Raw genomic sequence first — 15,808 nt, 5'->3', positions numbered from 1 at the left:
GGGCGATCCACCGGAAGAGCGAACCCTTGGGAGGCGGATCCGCCCCCTCGCGGGCAGGTAAAGCTAGTTGAGGCCCCGGGAGCCGGTTAAGTGTCGCGCGCCGACGAGGAGAATGAGGCTCTTTATCTGCTCCCTGCTGTGCGCGGGCGCCCTGGGTGAGTGCGCGCTGGAAGCTGGGTGAGGGCGGCCCCCTAGGATGGGAACCGGGTACCAGCAGAGGGTTAGCCACGGCGGGACGCTACACTGCCTGGGCTAGGGCGGCTTCGAAGTAGCCCAGAGCCTGGCTGGTTGTAAAGTGCCTTCCACCCCCGGAGGTGCATCAGGACACCTGACAGGCAGTCGCCCTTGAAGAAACCTTATAGCCTAGGGCAGGAGTTCACAAACTATGACCAGCCGGCCAAATTCCTCCAGCCGCCTGATATACAGCAGACTGAGCTGAGAATGGGTTTTACATCTTCACATGGGTGGAAGAAAACAAAAAGAAAAAGTTTTGACACATGAGAATTAAATCAAATTCAAATGTCAGCGTCCATAAATAACACTTCACTGCAACAGGATCAGGCTCATTCAGTTAAGTACTATCCACGGCTGCTTTTGGGCTTCCCAGGTGGCTCAGTGGTAAAGAATTCTCCTGCCAATGCAGGATATGCAGGTTTGATATCCAGATGGGGAAGATCCCCTGGAGGAGGAAATGGCAACCCACTCCAATATTCTTGAGGGGAAAATCCCATGGACAGAAGAACTTGGCAGCCTACAGTCCATAGAGTCGCAAAGAGTCAGACCTGACTCAGCCACTAAACAATGACAACAACAACAACAACAACAATAGCTGCTTTCAGACTTTCAGGCAGAGTTGAGTAGTTGCCACAGAGACTGTATGGCTCAGAAAGCTAGTCATTGCCTAGGTAGACCATTACGAAAAATGTTCATGACCCCTTGCCTGAAGGCTGTTCATCCCATTTAGAATGGAGGAAACAGGGTCAGAGGAGAGAACGGACTTTTTTTCCCCAGGAAGCACAGACTATTAATAAGAGAGGTAATCTTGTCAAGTATGTAACCAGAAGGATATTTCCTGCTCTGAATGTACAATGCCTTCCATCCCTACTACACACTAGAGAAGTGGAGAAATATAGGGGACAAACACCCACCCTAGAATGAGATCCACTCAGTGCCATGTGACTGTGAGTGGTCCCTTGCCCTCTCTGAGCTAATTTACTCCTCAGTTCAGTAGAAATTACTTTTTCACAACAAACATAGTTGCTGTGCAAGTGACGTGAGATCATGTGCCTAAGGGCAGAGCTCTAGGCACAGGTGAGTTATCACTGGAAAAAAATCCTGCACTTAAATGTAGGGGGCCCCTTCATGTGTTGAGAGACAGGCAAGGTTCTTGGTTGGGTAACTGTGAGGAAGGTAACAGTACAAAGTCACTGAGCTCATGCAGGTGGAAGCCCTCCCAGGCTGAACGACTGGGTTCTGTCCAGCCCTGGCTCTGTCAGGTCTCAGGTTGTCTTAAGTCATTTCTGGGGCAAGGTATCTGTCATGGGGGGAGGGGTAACCTGGGCTGGGCAGAAGAAGGCAGGAAATGCAAGGAGTGTTTTCTGGGCCTCCCTGGCTCAGTGCTGCCATCTACGGCCACAGAGGGAGCTCTGCTGGGGCTGAGGAGGGTTGACAGGGTTGCTGCAGCTGTGGTCCAACTATGGCCACAGGAAATCTATAGTGCAGCCCCTCGGTCTCTCCCCATTCTCCCTGAACAGTGCTTGTGTTGTTTGTTCTTCCTCCATCCTTCTCCTGGCAGTGTCAGGCACTGACTAAGACTTCACTCTCCCAGTCAGCTCTGTGTTTACTGAACAGAGGCAAGAGCTGCCCTCTCGTCTGTCCTCTGCCCACTCCACCCCGACATTTCATCCCTCTTGGCCCTGGGCAAGGCTGGAATTGGGGACCTGCTTTCTTCAAAGCTCAGTGTTCTTTTCCAATAAAAATTCTTCAGATGGCAGATGACAGGAATGCGACCAAACTAGCTTAAACTAAAATTGTCAGTGGAGAGGGGGTGGTGATTAGTAAACCTTGTAAGAGCCAAGAACCAGGGGCTCAGAATAGCCTGTCCCTCCACCTTGGCTGCCACCTTTCTCTGCTGGAGTCCTGCTCCAGCTGGTCCAGGGGTTCCCTCAGGATGGACGGCGTCGGCGATACGAATGAGAAGACACAGCGAGTCTTAGCGTCTCCAAGTGTCTCCTGACTTTATTGTTTTCAGGACAGCTTTTATATTTTTAGTTGTACATAGAGACAAATGTAAAGTGTAAAGTCATGCCAAATCAAATCAATGGGTCAGCAGTTTTTGACCCTTATCAGAAGCAGGACACTGTTTGTGTTTTTAGTTATAAAAAGTTTAAAGTTGTTTACATCATCTTCTGGCCTGGAGGCCTGCTAACATCTTGTGACTCCTTTATTGATAAGGGTTGATCAACCAGGACACTTTCTCTAAAAGTATTTTTGTATTAGGCACAGAAAGTACCAGGGTTACATTTTTTTAAAGAATACAGGTGCAGCAGATTATGACAAAGAAAGAATTCACAAACTCAGAGTTTCAAGGTAAAACCTGTTTTCTGTACTCTATCTTATGCCTTGAGCCTAACAGAGAAGAATGTGGTCCCATAAAGTCATGGCACAGCAAGCTGAAAACAATGTAGCACCAAGGTCAGTGCTTAGCAAAATCACCAGCTGAATTAACAATCGTCTTATTATTTGTATTAAAGCTAAACTTCTATTTATATAAATCTCTAACTATTATGCTTTCATTATATAGGCTAAATACGTTAAGAGCAAAAACATAGTGAGTAAATATAGACTAAGTAACAGTTTCATAAAGCAATATCTCTTATATTTCCTAATAAGCCTTTCTTTCCTACAAAGGGCTCTGTGTCCATTGGGGCTTTTTGTGTGGAAGCTCTCAATGCTGTTTTGTTGTTAAGGAGCAGCCATGCACATTAGCTCCAAAGGCACAGTTACATTTATTTAACAAACCAATACGCTAGCAAGAGGAATTTAGATTAGCATACTCTATATCCTAGATAATTTTATTAGGGTGCTACCGTTCAGGGGCCTTGTCGATTGAGGTTGCAGAATGATCTATTTTAGAAGAGAATCAGGAAAGGCCTTTTGCCTAAGTCACAGAAAATAAGAAGAGGTTTATTATAGCAAACATGAGAAAGACAGATATTATCTTCAAGGTGAGCCCTGAGGCAGCCTCCTGAGAATCCCTGAGGGCTGAGAAGCCGTGCTCAAATCAGTCCTCTTCCTCATGACTCTGTCATGGGTGGGATCTCGTGGGCTGGCTCCCGGCATTTCTCGATCTTTTGCTCTTCTGGGGAAGAGATTTCTCCACACAGTGAGCATGGGCTACCAGATTGAAATATTTGAGGTGGGCTCTGAGTACCCCTTCTTGAAATTGTCACACGATCTGGTGGAGTGTTACTGATGGCTGGTCTAATTTAGGCTATTTGACTCCATTGACCTTTAGCTTGCTTACGTACACTCTCTTTCTTTTTAAAATAACTTTTACTTACATTTAATATAGTGCCTTTCTTTATGTACACATACAGTTCAATGAATTTCAACAAATATGCCTACCCACATAACTACTACCACAATCAAAACACAGAACATTTCTGTCACTCTCAAACTGTCCACTATCCCTTCCTAGTTATTCCCATTTTTTCCCACATTAGATAAGTTTTTCCTTTTCTAAGATTTCACATAAATGGAATTGTACAGTACCTAGTCTTGTGTCTGGCTAATTTCACTCAGCATAATTGTTTAGAGATTCATCCACATTGTTGTTCACTCCTTTTTACTGCTTAGTAGTATTTCACGATGTGTCTTTACTACAGTTTGTTTTCCGCTAGTTTCTTAGTGGATGTTTGGATTGTCTTCAGCTTGGGGATATTATGACTAAAGCTGCTTTGACTACTAGTATCCAAGTCTTTGGGTGGACATATATTTTTATTTCTTTTGGGTGAATATCTAAGAGTAGCATTGCTGGGTCATAATGGTAAGTGTATGTTTAACTTGTTAAGAAAATGTCCATTTTTTTTTTGAGCAGTTGTACCATTTTACATTCCTACCAGCAATATGAGAATTTCAGTTACTCTACATCCTGCTAACACTTGGTGTTGTCAGTATTTTCACAGTTAGCCTTTCTAATAGATATGTGTGGTAGCTCACAATGGTTTTAAATTGCATTTCTCTGAAGAGTAATAATGCTGAAGATTTTTTTCATGTTTTTATTGGCCACTTGTATATCTTCTTTTATAAAGTATCTGTACAAATATTTCCCTATTTTTCAACTGGATTATTTGACTTCTTGAGTTAAAAAGCCCTTTATATTTTCTAGATGCAAGTGCTTGGTCAGATAAAGTGTATTACTTACACTTTACTTACACGGTATTCAGTCATTTCCAACTCTTTGTGACCCCATGGACTGTAACCCACTAGGCTCCTCTGTCGTGGAATTCTCCAGGCAAGAATACTGGACTGGGTAGCCATTCTCTTCTCCAGGGGATCTTCCCAACCCAGAGATCGAACCTCGGTCTTCCGCATGCAGATAAATTCTTTACTGTCTGACCCACCAGGGATAGATGTATTATAATTATTTACTCCAAATTTGTGGCTTAGCTTTCCATTTTCTAAATGATTTCTTCTGAAGAGCAAATGTCTTACATTTTGATCAGGTTCACTTACCTAATTTTTATTTTTTCTTATTATGTTTTGTGTCATCTCTGAAAATATAACTGGCTAGCCCCACAAGTTGCAGTATTTTCCTCTTTATTTTATTTTAGAAGTTTTATAGCTTCAGGTTTTGTATTTTGGTTTATGATGCATTTTTAGTTAATGTTTGTGTGTGGTGTAAAGAAAGAGTTGCAATTCATGTTTCTCATATGGATATCTGGTTTTTCCAGGACTTATTTTTGAAAAGAATATCCTTTCTTCACTGAATTACCTTGGCAGCTTTGTTGAAAATCTACTGCCTCTATACTAGTAGTAGTGTTATAGTATAGTAGTAGTTTTAGTTGCTCAGTTGAGTCTGACTCTTTTTGATCCCACAGACTGTAGTCCACCAGGCTCCTCTTTCCATGGGATTCTCCGGGCAAGAATACTGGAGTGGATTGCTATTCCCTTCTCCAGAGGATCTTCCTGACCCCAGGAACAAACCTGGGTCTCCTGCATTGCAGGCAGATTCTTTTCCGTTTGAGCTACAGGGAAGACCTACTGCCTCTATATGGGTCAATTTCTAGACTGTTCTGTTACATTAAGCTTTGTTCTCTCCTTATGACAAGATCATACTGCCTTGGTTACTGTAGCTTTATAATAAGTCTTGATATCAGATAGTATAAATCCTCTGACTCTATTGTGCTATTTCAGTATTGGTTTGGCCATCTAGACATTTTGCATATCCAAACAGTTTTGAATCAGATTATCAGTTTCTATAAAAAGCAAGATTAGGTTTGGCTTCTTATTGGGATAGCATTTATACATTATTTTGAGGAGAGTTGACATCTTAATATTGAGTTTTGTAATCCATGAACATTCTATATATATTTATTTAGGTCTTCTTTCATTTATCTTGGGAATATTTTGTAGTTTTCATGTACAGGTCTTATTCATAATTTGTTGGACTTATCTCTAGATATGTCATTGTAAGTAGTATTTTTAAAGTTTCATTTTTGTAATTTTTATCTTTTTAGCATTGTAGAGATCAGTTGATTTTAGAATATTGACCTCAAATCTGATGATCGTCCTAAACTCATTTATTCCTTAAAGTTTTCTTTGTAGAGAAACATGTTATCTATGAATATAGACAATTTTGTATCTTCTTTTCCAATCTGTGTGCCTTTTGTTTCTCTCTTGAGCTTTTTTAAAATGATTAAGACTTCTATTACAATGTTAGAAGCGATGAGAATGTCTATCTTTGACTTGTTTCTGACCTGAGAGGGAAAGCATTCAGTCTTTCACCATTATATATGACAGTAAGTGTGATTTTTTTGTAGATGCTGTTTATCAGGTTGAGGACATTTCTTTGTATTCTTACTTTGGATTTTGAATTGGCTAGTACCTTTTCTGTTCTATTGAGATTATCATATGGATTTTTCTGTTCTATTCTGTAATATGGTGAACTATACTGATTAATTTTTGCACTTTAATTCAACTTTTCACTCCTGGGTAAGGGATAAATGTGTGTGTGTGTATTCATGTACTCAAAAAATTTTTGGCTGAATTTGACTTGTTAATATTTTTTGATTTGTTAATGTTTTATAAGTGATGTTTGTGTCTGTGTTCATGGGGGATATTTGGCTATAGTTTACTTTGTCTTTAATGTCTTTGTTTGGACTTGGTATCAAGTTAATGTTGGCTTTAGAAAATGAATATTTTTTCCAAGGAATATTTTCTAGGAGTATTACTTTCTCTTCTACTTTATAAGATAGTTTGTGTAGCACTGGTGAGATTTCTGTTTTAAGTGTTGATAGAATTCATCAGTGTCACCACCTGGGTCTGGAACTTCCTTTAACATTCATTGTAGTTCAAGTTTGCTGAACCCAAATTCTCTCAACATTTGTTTGCCTGGAAAAGTTTGTTTTTTCCTTCAATTCTTAAAGTTATTTTCATTGGTTATAGATTTCTAGGTTAGTAAGTTATTTTTCTTTAAGCACTCTAGAGATACCATTCCATTGTCTTTAATTTGTGTGGTTTCTAACAAAAAGTCTGAGATATTTATTGTCTTTGTTCCTCTGTACCTAATTTTGCCTCTTTTCTCTGGTTGCTTCAGAACTGTGAGTTTGTAGTTTTCATAATACTAGGAAATATTCTGACTGAATATTTCTTCCCAAATTTTTTCTTGCCCCTTCCCTCCTTTTTCATCCTGGATTCCAGTTACACGTATGTTAGATCACTTGATACTATATGATAAATCACTGAGGCTCAGATCATTTGTTTTTCGATCTTTTTTCTCTCTGCTTATTTTGGATAGTTTTTAATGATGTCTTCCAGGTCATCTTTTTTCTTCTGTAGTATCTGTTAACAGAGAAGGCAATGGCACCCCATTCCAGTACTCTTGCCTGGAAAATCCCATGGACGGAGGAGCCTGGTAGGCTACAGTCCATGGGGTCGCTAAGAGTCGAGCACGACTGAGCAACTTCACTTTCACTTTTCCCTTTCATGCACTGGAGAAGGAAATGGCAACCCACTCCAGTATTCTTGCCTGGAGAATCCCAGGGAGGGCGGAGCCTGGTGGGCTGCCGTCTATGGGGTCGCACAGAGTCGGACACGACTGAAGCGACTTGCAGCAGCAGCAGCAGCAGCAGTATCTGTTAATCCCACCCAATGGAATTTTCATTTCAGATATTCTATCTCTAGCAATTCTTTTTGGCTCTTTACATCTTACATTTGTATCTTCATTATGCTCATGTTTTTCTTTTCTGAGGGGGTCACTATTTATGAAAAATATTTCACATATCCATGATCCTCTCCAGTCAGGAGTTCTTTTACACAGTGCCATAAGCCTTGACTGGTCATTTGACTCTCCCATCCTGTGAATGGCTCCACAGATAGCCTCCGGGTTAAACTGGCCTTTGAACCTGCCTGTCATTTTGTAAGCCTTGGCCAGGTTCATCTGGATGGTCCTTGGTACTGATGATGCAGTTGCTGGTGGAGTATTTCCATGGCAAGTACAGGTCCACAAACTTGCCAGCATCATTCTGCAGGTTCAGGGTGTGTGTGGTGACACCACGACTAGTGTGAGAGCAGAAAGGAAGTGCCACATCCCCTGGCAGCAGTGATGTTCATGCTTTTTTTAAAAATCTCTGAGCATACTTTCAACATTTAAAATGGCTGTTTTAAAGTTATTTTCTGTTAATTTCCTCATCTCTTTCACTTCTGGGTCTGATTCTATTGGCTGATTTTCCTCCTGGTTATGGCTTACATTTTCCTGCACCTTCACGTATGTATTAATTCTATTGGTTGCTGCTAAGTCGCTTCAGTTGTGTCCGACTCTGTGCGACCCCATAGACGGCAGCCCACCAGTCTCCACCATCCTTGGGATTCTCCAGGCAAGAACACTGGAGTGGGTTGCCATTTCCTTCTCCAATGCATGAAAGGGAAAAGTGAAAGTGAAGTCGCTCAGTCGTGTCCGACTCTTAGTGACCCCATGGACTGTAGCCTAGCAGGCTCCTCCATCCATGGGATTTTCCAGGCAAGAGTACTGGAGTGGGGTGCCATTGCCTTCTCCTTATTGGTTGCTAGACATGGTGAATTTTACCTTACTGAGTACTGGATTTACTTTTAATTTAAGGGGTGTCAATCTTTTTTCTGGCAGGCACTCATAATGTCTTCAGATCAGCTTAATGTTTTCAAGATTAGTTTTCAAGATGTTTAGGCTGTGTCTAGATTACTTTTCTTTCTAGATCTAGTTAGCTTACTTCTGGAATCTTTCAAAAATGTACTGTTTACTCAATAAGATTTTCTCCACTCTGAATGGTGTGAACTCAATTGATTCTTAACCCCATTTGAACTCTGTGAAATGTTTGGTTTAAGGTCCCCATTATATTTTCTTCCCTAGCAGTTGTCCTTGCCTGGCCTCTACAATGATCCAATTGATAATTAGCCAGAATCTCCAGGGTGTGAAAATTCTAGATCTCCATTTCTCTCTCTTTCTCCTATCTTTTTGCACTCTCTGCTTTTTGGTACCCTATGCTGCACATTCTTAGTTGCCTCTGCCTTGCCAAGCTATGATCTCTGTCTCCCCAGCTTAGAATGACCAATTGACTGTTTCCTCCTCTCTGCCCTGCCATCTGGACATTTTGTCCAGGAAGAAAGCTAGAGTGATTTCAGGGCTTACCTTATTTGTTTCCCTTCTCTCAAGGATCATAATCGTGAACTTCCTATTGCCCAGTGTTTTAAAACATTTTTTTTATATGTTTTTTCCCAGTTTTTTTTTTTTTTTTCAGTTGTTTAAAGTGCTAGGGCAAGTCCCATGTCAGTTATCTCTCATAGGTGGAAACAGAAGTCTATCTGGTTTAATTTTTTTTGTTTTGTGTTTTGTTTATTTCACTTAGTTCCCTGTTTTAGTACCATGTTTTTGTCAAGGTTTTAGCTTTTCCCTAATGATGCAAATATCATTCACCCTATTTTATATTCACACTGAATGAACCATGGCTATCATTGGGGAGAGGGAAGGAGTGAGGGGTAATATAGAAGTAGGAGAGGGAAAAAACAGGTTATTATAGAATTGTATGAAATCACCTGTGTGACACTTTGGAAAATTGTAAAGCACTGAATCTTCATTCAAAAAAAATTATTTAAAAACATCAGTAGTGCAAAAGCTGCAGCTTTAATCATTTTAACATAAGCAAAAGAGGTGGAAAATACAGACCTTCCTAAGAAGCTTTCACCATTAAGTATATACTTTTGAAAACGAAAAAAACTGCAATTGTATACAGTAGCTCTTTGTGTAACTTAATCTACTTACAAAGATACTTTCATTTATAGAGTTGTATTGTCTCCATGGTTACCAATCATTTCCAAGAGCAGAATGTTTTAAGCATATGCACTGGCAAGCAGAGTAAACATGCTTTGAAAGGCTCAAAATGCAACGTGAGTTATTACTCTGCACACATCTACTCTGTATAAGGGCACATGGCCCAACAGCTCCGCTCTCTCACTGGCTCTCCTATCCTGGGTGGCTGCTATCAAAAGGCCTGTTCAAACAAAGCTGAAGCACTCCATTTGTCACTTCCTGTCTTTGGTAGGGATTTCTCTGAGTGAAATTTGATATATCTTGCCCCATTTATTTTTATATTTCCTACTTATAGGCAGTTAAAGAGCAATACAGGTTTTGGAGTCGAACAGACCTGGGGGTTTCGAGGATTAGCTTCATTTCTAGTCTCAGATAGGTTTTTTTGTTTGCTTGCTTAAACTCATCTACAAAACGAGAACATCACTATTTAACTGGCAAGACAGTTGCAGGAGCTCGAGAAGGGTTGTGAGTGTGGCCCACTGCCTGACACACAGGGCCTCCTCAAAAACTGGTAGCTGTGACTACTGTTACTTCATCTGGATTTCAACTAAGTTGACATTTTGCCCAAATACTGCAAATTTGTAAACAGCATTTTGCCTTCATAATACTGTCAACACTAATTACAACAGTTTAAAGGGCTAGTGAAATGAACTGACACTGATTTTAATGCCCTAGTAGTTACTACTATGGAAGGCTGAAGTACCCAATGTCAAGACAAAGACTCAGCTTCCAACTTCCCTTCCATAAGATTTTTTTCTTTCTTGAGGTGAAATTCACTAACAGAAAATTAATCATTTAAAAGTATGCAATTCAGGGACTTCCCTGGTGGGTCAGGGGCTAAGATTCTGCACTTTCAATGCAGGGAGCCCAGGTTCGATCCCTGGTCAGGGAACTATATCTCACATGCCGCAACTAAGAGTTTGCATGCAGCAGCTAGAGATCCCGCGTGCCACAACCAAGACTTGGTGCAGCCAAATAAATAAGCAAATATTTAGTGATTAAATAAAAGTACACATTGAGTAGTATTCAGTATTCACAAGGTTATACAGATACCACCTCTATCTGGTTCCAGCATGGTTCCATCACCCAAGAGACTACCCTGTAGTCATCCTCCTTTCCCCCAGCCCCTGGCCACCACCAGTTTGTGTCTCAATAGGTTTACTTATTCAGGATATTTCGTATAAACAGAATGATATAATGTGTAGCCATGTGTGTCTGACTTCTTTCATTTAATATATTATTTTTGAGCTTTATCAATGCTGTAGCATTGCTTTATTCTTTTTATGGTAGATTACATTCCATTCCATTACATTATATTACATTACAAGCAATATATAGTATATCCATATATATTGCTTATCAAGTCATTCCTTGCTGTACATTTGGGTTGTTCCCACCTTTTTTGACAATTGCAAAAAGTGCTGCTGTGAATATTTGTGTACATGTATTTGAGTCAGTTCAGTTCAGTCTCTCAGTCGTGTCTGACTCTTTGTGACCCCGTGGCCTGCAGCACTCCAGGCTTCCCTGTCCATCACCAACTCCTGGAGCTTGCTCACATGTCCATTGAGTTGGTGATGCCATCCAACCATCTCATCCTTTGTCATCCCCTTCTCTTCCTGCCTTCAATCTCTCCCAGCATCAGGGTCTTTTCCAATGAATCAGTTCTTCACATCAGGTGGCCAAAGGATTGGAGTTTCAATGTCAGCATCAGTCCTTCCAATGAATATTCAGGACTGATTTCCTTTAGGATGGACTGGTTTGATCATCTTGCAGTCCAAGGGACTCTCAAGAGTCTTCTCCAACACCCCAGTTCAAAAGCATCAATTCTTCGGTGCTCAGCTTTCTTTATAGTCCAACTCTCACATCCATACATGACTACTGAAAAAACCATAGCTTTGGCTAGATGGACCTTTGTTGGCAAAGTAATGTCTGCTTTTTAATATGCTGTCCAGGTTTGTTATAGCTTTTTTTCCAAGGAGCAAGCGTCTTTTAATTTCGTGGCTGCAATCACCATCTGCAATGATTTTGGAGCCCAAGAAAATAAAGTCTCTCACTGTTTCCACCGTTTCCCCATCTATTTGCCATGAAGTGATGGGACCAGACACCATGATCTTTGTTTTCTGAATGTTGAGTCTTAAGCCAACTTTTTCAATCTCCTCTTTCCCTTTTATCAAGAGGCTCTTCAGTTCCTCTTCACTTTCTGCCATAAGGGTGGTGTCATCTGCGAATCTGAGGTTATTGATAATTCTCCTGGCAATCTTGATTCCAGCTTGTGTTTCATCCAGCCCGACATTTCGCATGATGTACTCTGCATATAAGTTAAATAAGCAGGGTGACAATATACAGCCTTGATGTACTCCTTTCCCAATTTGAAACCAGTCTGTTGTTCCACGTCCAGTTCTAACTGTTGCTTCTTGACCTGCATACACATTTCTCAGGAGTATTTGAATACCTGTTTTCAATTCTTTTGGAAATATACTTATACCCAAAAGTATGAGTGGGTCATATAGTAATTTTATGTTTAACTTTTGGAGGGTGCTTTTGGCTTTTTTTCCCAAAGGGAAAGTTACAGTCAGAGAAATGGGACCTACAAGATAGCCAGTCCAATTTGTGTCTACTCCTCTCAGCCAACTCTTGACCTTGTATTTAACCTCTCCATCCAGCAGAGAATGGTGAGTACTATGGCTCTCTTATATACCTGGCCTCTCTTCCCTAGGGCTGTGTCTGGCTGTCCCTGAGAAAACTGTGAGATGGTGCACTGTCTCGAATCTTGAGGCTAGTAAGTGCTATAGTTTCCACGATAATATGAAAAAAGTCCTTTCAGTGGATGGTCCTCATGTCACCTGTGTGAAGAGAACCTCTTACCTTGATTGCATCAAGGCCATCACGGTAAGTCACTACTGTCTAAGAAGAGTGAGAGAAAATCCATATTTTCTTGTTCTTTTTCTGTACTTGCTATAGTTTATTGCTCTAGAACAATTTTCTCCCCAAAGGAACTAGACTTGAAAGTATAGGGACTGTGTGTAGATGAAAATATAGGTGCTCAACATTCATTAATAGTGAAAACAGCAATAATATAATATTTAAACAACTGATAGATAAGGATTCAGTGAAAATGCCCATAGTAAAGCAAAGCCAGATTTGTACTGAAAGAGAAATATATAAATACTCAGAAATAAACACGAAGTTTTAGTGTCACTGTTATTACTTAATATTGTTTTTGGAATTTCCCAGTAAGGCAATGATATAAAATGATAGAAACAAACAAAATGTCAATATCTTCAGATGCTTACATGCCTATAAAGTATAATGAAATCAAGAGAAATATTACTATAATTATTAATGAAAAAAGTACTTTGGTAAAAGATAAATATATCACAATTTAATGTCATTTTAACTGTCAGTGGTCACTAGTTGGGGAAAAAGAGCCCCAAATTATGATCTTATTTACATGTAAGATGATACACAGAAAAATGTTTCAGGGAAAAAAATGTGAAAGATCTGCAAGATTATTATAAATGTAATACAAAAGTCTGAGACAAATGAACAATATTATTAATAAATTAAAACATAGGCCATATTCCCAAATAGGAAGACTAAACTTCATATATTTGCATTTTCTCCCAAAGTTGATTCATAAATTTAATATAATTTTATCAAAATTATATTTAAAAATGTTTAAGTCAATAAAATAAGTTTACAATTCTTAAGTGTGGATGAGAATATAAAATAGTATTCTGAAAAATAAAATGAGCAGAGGAGTAGCTGAGGCCTGTCTGAAACTATAACATATTTAATAACAGTGTTGCAAAGAACAAGGTCCTTGGACAGATGTAGAAGACCTGGAAGAGAACAAGATTTAGACATATTTCCAGCTTTCTAAAGATAGATAATTATCCACATGATCTGGTGTAGATGCAAACTATGAATGTTCAGCTCTATGCACTGGGTTCCAGACTTAATGGCTAGATCCACATAGATTTAGATACTGTGTGACAAGGCAAACTTTCCAAACAAAAGACTGAGAAAGGATTCTTTAGTTGGACAACTGGATAGCCATTTAGAAATAAAATCAACCGAGATTTTTAATACATTTACCAAAATAAACTCCTAGCTTGACTCAATTTGACTAATGTAGCTAGATATAACAAGATAAATCACAAAAGTAGACAAATTTGGAAATGTAAAAATTTTAAATCTCTGACAAAAAAAAAAAATTAAAGTCCTAAGCCTACAGAAAAGTATTTTCACATCAGCTATAACAAAGCAGTGTGATCTAAAAGCTATATAAAGATGTCATTTAAATTTATAAGAAATGCTTAAGAATAACGAGCTATAAACAAGCTACTCACAGAAATTACAACTAATAGATGATATAAAGGAGGAAGGAAAAATCTTCATCCTTTTTAATAATCAAAGAAACGCAAATAAAAGGATCCTTAAAGTAACAGTTTATATTTTTTAATGTAGTAATAGTTCTTAAAAGATAGCATTTCTTGCTGATAGTTTTGCAGGAAATTGGCATGCATTGCTATTGGCATTATAAATTATAAATTTATATATCATTTTGGAAAAAATTTGGAAAGATCCTGTAAGGGTCATAAAGATACACACAAGCTTTTTTTTTTTTTAATAAATTTATTTATTTTAGTTGGGGGCTAATTACTTTACAATATTGTAGTAGTTTTTGCCATACATTGACATGAATCCGCCATGGGTTTACATGTGTTCCCCATCCTGAACCCCCTCCCACCTCCCTCCCCATCCCATCCCTCTGGGTCATCCCATTGCCCCAGCCCTGAGCATTTGTCTCATGCATTGAACATGGAATGGTGTTCTGTTTCACATATGATAATATACATGTTTCAATGCTATTGTCCCAGAACGTCCCACCCTCACCTTCTCCCTCAGAGTCCATAAGACTGTTCTATGCATCTGTGTCTCTTATTCTGTCTTGCATATAAGGTTATCGTTACCATCTTTCAAATTCCATATATACGCATTAGTATACTGTATTGGTGTTTTTCTTTCTGGCTTACTTCACTCTGTATAATGGGCTCCAGTTTCAGCTTTTATTTATTTTCAGTAATTCTCATTATAAATTATAAATTTGTATGCTGTACTGAGCTTAGTCGCTCAGTAGTGTCTGACTCTTTGTGACCCCATGGACTGTAGCCCACCAGGCTCCTCTGTCCATGGAGATTCTCCAGGCAAGAATACTGGAGTGGATTGCCATGCCCTCCAGTTGAAGAAAAAAGATTTCCATAAGGGCTAGGGAAATGATCTAACCTGATTTTTGAGAAGAGGCTGTGAGGTTACTGCTTTTCTCAGGAAGGAAGGAATCCTTGACAGATTCTTGAAGAGGCAATCCAGACTTAAGAGTGTAAAACATGACTCTTATGGATGGAAATGCCAGATGGAAATGGAGAAGAGGGCAACTGAGGATGAGATGGCTGGACAGCATCACCTACTCAATGGACATGAACTTGGGCAAACTCTGGGAGACAGTGAGGTACAGGGATGCCTGGAGTGCTGCAGTCCATGGGATCACAGAGTCGGACACGACTTAGTGACTGAACAACAGCAACATGGATGGAAATATTCTGATTCATTCACTCACTTATCTGACAACATTTGTTGTGCTCCTACTGGTAATAGGTGCTGGGCTTTGTTAAGATAAAACAGAACACTAACATCCCCACCTTGGTGGAGCTTGCATTCCAAGGGGGAGGACAAACAATAAATGAAGAAGGTTTGTCAGACGGTTGCTAAGGGCTCAGGAGAGAAACTGTTTCCAGCATTTGTGAGGTGGTAGTTTTAAAAGCATGGTTGGGGAAAGGTTTTTGAGCCAACATGAGGGAGGTGGAAGAGGTCTGAGCCATGAAAATATCCCCAGGGGATACAAGTGACCCTGGCAGAGAGTTAAGTGAGTCTTCCTTGGAGCTGACGGGCTTCATTCTTGTCTGGCCTTTCTTCTTTCAGGCACATGAAGCAGATGCTGTGATGGTGGATGGTGGTTTGGTCTATGAGGCAGGCCTGAGGCCCTACAACCTGAAGCCTGTCGTGGCAGAGTTCTATGGATCAAAAGATGGTGTGTCCCCCGTGGGGACCTGGGTCTCTGTCCTGACACAGCTGCCATGGGGGGAGGCAAGGACTCTGTCAGTATTACACTTGCAGGGAACAAGTTGCTGGGGTTCTTTGTACTGTGGAAGGCTGTCCCCAGCGCTGACCTGTGGGGGCTGG

At 40.0% G+C, this 15,808-nt stretch overlaps 1 protein-coding gene across 3 annotated transcripts in view; it reads left to right on the top strand.

Moving 5' to 3' along the window:
• Positions 1 to 55: 55 nt before the first annotated feature.
• The window catches only part of LOC145538172 (inhibitor of carbonic anhydrase-like), a 45,249-nt gene continuing 29,496 nt past the window's right edge, over positions 56 to 15,808 (top strand). For all 3 annotated transcript variants that reach the window (XM_081569778.1, XM_081569777.1, XM_081569776.1), the window contains exons 1-3: positions 56 to 155; positions 12,282 to 12,454; positions 15,548 to 15,656. In XM_081569778.1, the coding sequence (XP_081425904.1) occupies positions 113 to 155; positions 12,282 to 12,454; positions 15,548 to 15,656 (325 nt within the window). In that variant the 5' untranslated portion in view covers positions 56 to 112. The remainder of the gene's footprint in view (positions 156 to 12,281; positions 12,455 to 15,547; positions 15,657 to 15,808) is intronic.

Source organism: Giraffa tippelskirchi, chromosome 2 (genome assembly GCF_054371585.1).
Source record: "Giraffa tippelskirchi isolate mGirTip1 chromosome 2, T2T-mGirTip1v1.2.pri, whole genome shotgun sequence".
NCBI lineage: Eukaryota > Metazoa > Chordata > Mammalia > Artiodactyla > Giraffidae > Giraffa > Giraffa tippelskirchi.
This window is presented reverse-complemented; position numbering and strand designations above follow the sequence as displayed.